Here is a 7,257-nt window from a genome sequence, read left to right on the forward strand (position 1 = left end):
GGCCTCTGGTATTTTAATATTGCTATTCACGTCTTGCTAATGAAAAGAAAATAGGATTCTACCGAGTCTCCTATCTATCTACTCCAGGACTTCTGTGAGGATCAAATGAGATGAGGCATGGGAAAACGCTTCACAAACATCTGGTTAAACTGTAAAATGTTTGCACCTGGTTATAAAGCAAGTCTGTTTCCTGGGCTGAAGAAACTCTAAGGGTGCTAGTCGCTAGGGAGAGGAAGCTGGGCATTGCTACGTGACATCATTACCCAGCACCCACAGCCACTGTTCCTGGGCTGGGCTGGGCCGTGGGCTGCATTTTGCGCCATGGGGTCTTGGCATCATTGGCTGCGATTTGGTGAGGTGTTGCTCCAGGGTGGTGGTGGGGCCCGTGTCCCACTTGGGGGAAGCCAGGTGTTGGTTTGTCGGTGCCAGGTCTGTAGTGCCGTTTATTTTTAAATGGCCTGTGCCGTCATGGCAGCTCCTGCGTCAGGGGACGCATCTGCCTCCTGGTGGTCAGTGCGTGTCATAGCTACCAGTCAGACGGATGGACACTTAGCCTTCTATATATATAGATTTTATGCTGGTATGTATTCACTAAATATCAGCCTTGGACATAACATGTGCCTTATATGAATGTTATGAAGATGAAATTTAAATGTAATATGCAGAGCTGTTCTCAAATTTTAACTCACTACCACTAGTACTACCAGAGCTTAAAACAGAAAGAAGTCTTATATTAGTAATTCTATTTCATATTTTTGTCCTCTTGTCCATATTTTACTTATTTATTTAAAATACGTTTTATTAATTTCAGAGAGAGGAAGGGAGAGGGAGAGACAGAAACATCCATGATGAGAGAGATTCATCACTTGGCTACCTCCCACATGCCCCCTCCTGGGGATCGAGCCCACAACACTGGCATGTGCTGTGGCTGAGAATCAAACCGTGACCTCCTGGTTCATGGGTTGGTGCTCAACCATGAGCCACACCGGCTGGGCCTCTTGTTCACATTTTAAATTTAGCATTCACAAATCATCAATGAATACACAGTTATTTTATTACGAACTAGGAGCCTCTCTGTTGAGGACAGGGTGTCTGGAACCCTGTCTCCACTCTCTTCTGTTGCTCTGGCTGATGCAGGGAATGAGGTTGATGTTCCTGTGATGAACTTGTGTTCTGTTTGGTGAGATGTTTTCCTGCACCCCTTAGCAGCAGTTCTTAATTCGTTTCTTCAGTGTTGTAATTTGGTGCTTTTCCATGTTAACTGTTTTCTCTTGAATTGTCAGATTTATATTCTGCTGTTGAAACTTTACTCAAAGAAAAGGACCTAGAGAGTGCAGAAACATCACAATTTATTGCATTTAGAAGGTAAAAACATTTGCAATATTTTAATGTCTTTAGCCTTTAAATCTTCTTGTTAATACAGATACTGTGTGAATGAGAGTCTATCTTTTTTTTAATCCTCTCTGAGGACATGTCTTTGTTGGCTTTAGAGAGAGAGGAAGGGAGAGGGAGAAAGACAGAAATCTTGATGTGAGAGAGAAACATTGATGTGTTGCCTCCCATACCTGCACTCTGACTGGGGATTGAACCAGCAACCGAGGTATGTGCCCTGACCGGGAATCAAACCCTCAACCTTTTTGTGTATGGGATGAATGCTCCACCCAATTGAGCCACACCAGCCAGGGCAGAATGAGAGTTTCTTCTAGTTCATCACTGTTTATTCTCTCTCTGATTTTGGGTATTTCTTTGTTAGACATGCAGAGGGCATTTTCTAAGCAGGACTCTTTCTACCAAATATTATGTTTGGAAATGCACAGGATCTCTGATTGGGGCAAAGGTTTATGTTAAGATCAAATTTACAAAATACTTTTTCCTGGAGAAAGTCCTGGAGACTTTTATTAGAATCCATTATGTCATATTGTTGGTAACAGAAACAAGCACAAAACGGTTCAGGTGAGCTTTGCATTTTCATGTTTCAGGCAAGACTGTGATGTCATCAACGACTGCTGTTGCAAGCACTACACAGGCCTCCGACACAAGTGAGCACCAAAGAGTGGGAACTTTGGGGATGGTCCTTCCTTGATTCACTGTTCTTTTGTTTGTTTTGACATTGATCACTGTAGCCACATATTTAAACATTATGTTTTTTTTTTCCATTTGTGAAGTAAGATGATCTCTTCAATTAAATATCATATATTCCTTAGGAATTGACTTTTTGGTAACCAGTGTAGTAAAAAAAATAGTCAAATTTTCCTTGTGGTTTCTAGGTTGGCAAACTCCAGCTTCTCCAAAATGAGCCTGGAGAATTCAGGAGAATTTTTCACATTCTAATATATGTGTAGTGTGTCCAAGAACTGTAGCAACAGGCTGCAAGGAGAGAGCACCTTAGTGAATACCGATCAGAGAAATATGAATGAAGAAAAACCATTCTATGAACACAGGAAAAATTAACTCATATCTATTACATTTATCAACACCTTCTACTTACTAAGTGCAGAAAACTGAGAGATGTGTTAGTTGAGGGAATACACACACAGAAAGCATGTTAGGTAACCCATGAAAGGGTTAACAAGCACGAGATTGGGGGCATGTATTCTGGATTCCAGTGACTATGATCTTGGGCAGGTATGTGAAAGAGGGTACTTACACAGGATTTCCTCATAGAGTTGTAGTAAGGATAAATGAAATAATATGCCTAAAGCACTTATTGCAGTAACTGGCATGTTGCCAGCATTTATTCAATGTGCTGCTATTATTTTAATATGTTACAATTATTATCATAGAAATATGTATAAGTGCTGTCAGACCTGAAATAGGGTAGTGATAGGAGTAACTGCAGAAGAGAGGATGAATTTAAAAGGTGGAATCAGTAAGATATTTGGTAACTTTTTGAATAGAGAGGGAAACAGAGACATCAGCATTTATGCGAAGATTTCTAACAAAAATTTGGCTGGACAGTGGTCTTGAGTTTGAGGTGGTGCAGAAAGTGTAGGTAATCAGACCACACCTGTGGGAGTCTGATTCCTTGTTGAACTTTGGAGAATAAAAGTGGAGTAAAGAGAGTATGGAAATTATTTTGAGCATCAGATTGATCTCAGTAGGAGTTAATGCTTAAACAAAATGAAATTAAGGTTTTCCAAACCTAATATTTTCATTTTCTAACCCAGAGACCATAAGAATAGATTTATATTTGGAGTTGGCCATAAAATTTGTTGTACCAGGAATGCATATCTCTTGGATTTACTGCCTGAAAATAGCTTCAACAGTCAGAAAAGTAATGAACTAGAAGATGGTATGCCTTATGGAGTTGCTAAAAATAAGCATGACTTTGAAAGTGGTATTCGACTCTGTAACGGAGAAATATTTTTCATAAGAAAGGTAAGTGATAATAGAAAAATAGTACCTTTTTACCTATTAGAGGCAGATTTTTTTTTATTGCTCTATGATTGAATCAGAATCCAGTCATATTAGAGTTGACATTCTTCTTCCATAATATTTTGTCAAGAATTTGTGCACCCATGTTTGAAGAATATTGGTTTGTGGTTTTCTAGTAATGTCTGATTTGGTGTCAGAGTGATGCTGGCTTTATAAAATGAAGGCTTTTATCTCTCTCTCTCTCTCTCTCTCTCTCAGGTGTCCTCCCCGGGGGAGGGCCATTCTGGAGCTTCCCGCTTGGGCCTCCTGTCTCGCGGGCTTGCATTTGACTTCAGAGGTTGACACTTTCTCTCATTTTCTTCTATATTTCATCGCAGCGTATACCTCATTGGAGTCCCATCTCCCCAAATATACGGAAGACTTTGATGGGTTGCCTTCTGTAGGTACCCCAACCAGGGATGGAACCCACAACCCAGGCATGTGCCCTGACCAGGAGTCGAACCGGCAAACCTTCAGTGCACAGGATGATGCCCAGCCAACTGAGCCACTCTGGCCGGGCTCTTCTATTATCTAGAAGACTTTGTGAAAAACATTTTTAATAAGTTTGAAGTGCATGAGTAACAAAATCAAGGGACAAAGGACATATTTTACAAAGCATAATTTCCTTGGTTGCCGCTTAAATATAGAAACTATAAAAGTAGTCACCTTGAATTTGTTCTCATTGTAGAAACACTGTCTTAAACTTATAAGCTGATTCTTTAAAAGTAGTTTTGCAAAGAGTATATGCAGACTTACATAGTCAGTACAAGAAATAAAATGTATAGACTTCAAAATAAGAAAGACAACACATACTTTTCCAGAAAGCCAAATTTAGTTAAGTTTCAAGGACCAAAAATTTCCATTTGTGTGTGTATGTGTGTGTGTGTGTGTGTGTGTGTATGTGTGTGTGTATTCAGTTTGTGCTCAAGCATAGGTTTTAAGCCTTTTGAAATTCTTAACAATTATACTTAATATGCATGCTATTTTATTCATAAGGTGTTTGCATATGATGTTCATTCCAACCACAGAATATCTTTGCAGTGTGCATATTTGAACACATACAAAACAGTTTTTTGTTTTGATGACAGGATATAACTGATGTAACTCTTGGAAAGAGAAGATATTTGACCATTGATAATATGGCTGGTTTGGAAGTAACTGTGGATTTTAAGAAACTAATGAAATTTTGTCGCATAAGACATGCATGGGCAAGAACCATTCACACTTTTCAGGTAAGAATCAGATTTATGAAGCTATTTAAATAGCTTGCCAAGCCATAGAATTCCTTATATTATTTTCTTCCTAATTTTTATTGCTCTTATTTTTTTAAATTAGGGGGGAAAAAGTACAAAAGCACAGAAAATGCTACACAAATGTAAACTTTCTACTCTTTTTTTCTCAGAGTTGTCTTTCTTGAGGAGCTAAGACATGCTAGCTAAAGCCTCATCCTCAGGCCTTCCCTTCCCACCAGGGGTAGAGGGTCAGGACCAGCAGGATTGAGTTTGCCTCTTGCGTCCATCTCCAGTGTTGCTTGGCGTGGCACTGTTACTGATCTTGTCTTTATTTAAAATTTTTATATGTTGTTCATCATGGATGTTTTTGCTTTAAATTTTGCTTTTTAAAAGTATTATATTACAATATTTATCTTGATGGCTGAGTTTCTTGGCATCCTCTTAAATTTTATGTCCTAAGCAAGTGCCTCACTTCTCCTACCCTTGTCCCATGCCTTCCTACCCCCGTCAGAAATTGCTTCTGCTCTGAATTTGCCCATTCACACAGAAACAGTGTCATCAAGGTGTGCAAAATGGTATTCTAATGCTTATAGATTTTTGTGACTTGCTTATTTTTTTATGTAATCAACTATTATTGGGGTATAATTTGCATACATATTATAATTTTAAAGTTGGATGAGTTTTGACAAATGTTTCCCCTTTCCACACCCTTATGAGGCAACCACTTGAAAAGAAAAATGTTTTTACTGATTTCAGAGAGAGAAAGTTAGAGGGAGAGAGAGATGGAAACTTCAGTGAGAGAGAAACATTGATCAGCTGCCTCCTGCACAACCCCTACTGGAGATCAAGCCCACAACCTGGGCATGTGCCCGGAACCCGTGACTCCTATAGCATGCACTGACGCCCAACTAACAGAGCATCACTGGCTGAGGGAACTACTTTTATCTTTTTTTATTTTTTTATAGAGAGGAAGGGAGAGGAATACAGAGTTAGAAACATTGATCAGCTCCCTCCTGCACACCTCCCTCTGGTGATGTGCCCGCAACCAAGGTACATGCCCTTGACTGGAATCGAACCTGGGACCTTTCAGTCTGCAGGCCAACCAACACTCTATCCACTGATTTAAATCGGTTAGGGCGGGAACTACTTTTTATTTGGAAGTAATTTTAGGTTTACAAAAGAGTTGGGAAGATAGCACAGAGAGTTCCCATATACTCTTCACCCAGTCTAACCTTGGATCACATTGCAGTTAATGCAACTTACTTTTAAGCTCTACTTTAATGCTCTTAAATTTTCATAAGTTATTAATGGCTGTTATTTATCTCATTGTTTTGAGCTCCCCTCTCTGAAGTTGGAATATTGTTTTAATGATGAAGTTTCCTCAGCTTCCATTTTTATGCAGAAAAATTTAGGTCAGCCTATATCCTCTACGAGTAGGCAGACACTAATTAATGTAGGATTTTTATATTTTAAGTGAATGGTGTCATATTTAACTTACCCCATCTCAGTTCCAAAAAGAATTTGAAATAGCTACAGAAATGCCCACAATTCAGCATGATATTTAAAAAAGATAAAGAAATGACATCAAGTGGAAAATAAAGGTAAAGATGGTGAAGGATTCCTGCCAGGAGTGGGTTGGAATGCTTATACACACCAACCTATTTGCTTGCTAATGCAGTAGATCCTGGGACAGAAAGAAGGCACAGTGAAAAAATGGTGAAATCCAAAGTATAGAGTTTAGTTAATAGCATTGCACCAATAGTAATTTCTTTTTGACAAATACCAAAATTATTTAAGATGTTAACTTAAGGTCGATTTGGCCTTAAATTCCCCCAAACAAGAGAGAAACAGTCAGTTGACTGTTTCTGTTGGATAAAAACAACAACCATTTTTGAAGATGTGCAGTATTTGTGGCTGTGAGATCCTGGAGAAATTTCTTCCATGATCTCTATACTTCTGAAAACTCATATCATTCAGTTCTAGGACATTTTCTTGAATAATTTCATTAAGATCTCATGTCCCGAGTTTCCTCTGTTTTGTCTTTCTAGAACAGTGGTTCTCAACCTTCCTAATGCCGCGACCCTTTAATACAGTTCCTAACGTTGTGGTGACCCCAATTTCATTGTTACAGATTGAACATAATTAAAGTATAGTGATTAATCACAAAAACAATATGTAATTATTTATGTGTTTTTCCGATGGTCTTAGGCAACCCCTGTGAAACGGTCGTTCGACCCCCAAATTGGTCGCGACCCACAGGTTGAGAACCACTGTTCTACAACCTCAGTTATGTTGGACCTCCAGAAGTGGTTATCTCAGTTTCTTATCAATCCCTTTTATTTTCCATCTCATTATCATTTTGCTGTATTTTCTGAGAGAAAGTAAACTACATACTATGTTAGAAGGTGGTAGATGCTATGGAAAAGGGGTGGGGTGCAGTTGTAATTTTATTACTAGAGGCCCGGTGCACAAAAATTTGTGCACTTGGGGGGGGAAGAGGGGGTCCCTCAGCCTGGCCTGTGCCCTCTCGAAGTCTGGGACCCCTCAGGGGATGACCACCTGCTGGCTTAGGCCCGCTCCCCCGGGGATTGGGCCTAAGATGGCCATCAGA

At 39.4% G+C, this 7,257-nt stretch overlaps 1 protein-coding gene across 1 annotated transcript in view; it reads left to right on the top strand.

Moving 5' to 3' along the window:
• HELB (helicase (DNA) B) overlaps window positions 1-7,257 on the top strand; it is a 44,653-nt gene that overhangs the window by 25,334 nt on the left and 12,062 nt on the right. Inside the window, exons 8-11 of the mRNA XM_006769626.2 lie at window positions 1,284-1,365; window positions 1,980-2,039; window positions 3,168-3,378; window positions 4,503-4,646. Coding sequence (XP_006769689.1) covers window positions 1,284-1,365; window positions 1,980-2,039; window positions 3,168-3,378; window positions 4,503-4,646 — 497 coding nt within the window. The remainder of the gene's footprint in view (window positions 1-1,283; window positions 1,366-1,979; window positions 2,040-3,167; window positions 3,379-4,502; window positions 4,647-7,257) is intronic.

The sequence above is a fragment of the Myotis davidii genome, unplaced genomic scaffold (genome assembly GCF_000327345.1).
Source record: "Myotis davidii unplaced genomic scaffold, ASM32734v1 scaffold523, whole genome shotgun sequence".
NCBI classification, from domain to species: Eukaryota; Metazoa; Chordata; class Mammalia; order Chiroptera; family Vespertilionidae; genus Myotis; species Myotis davidii.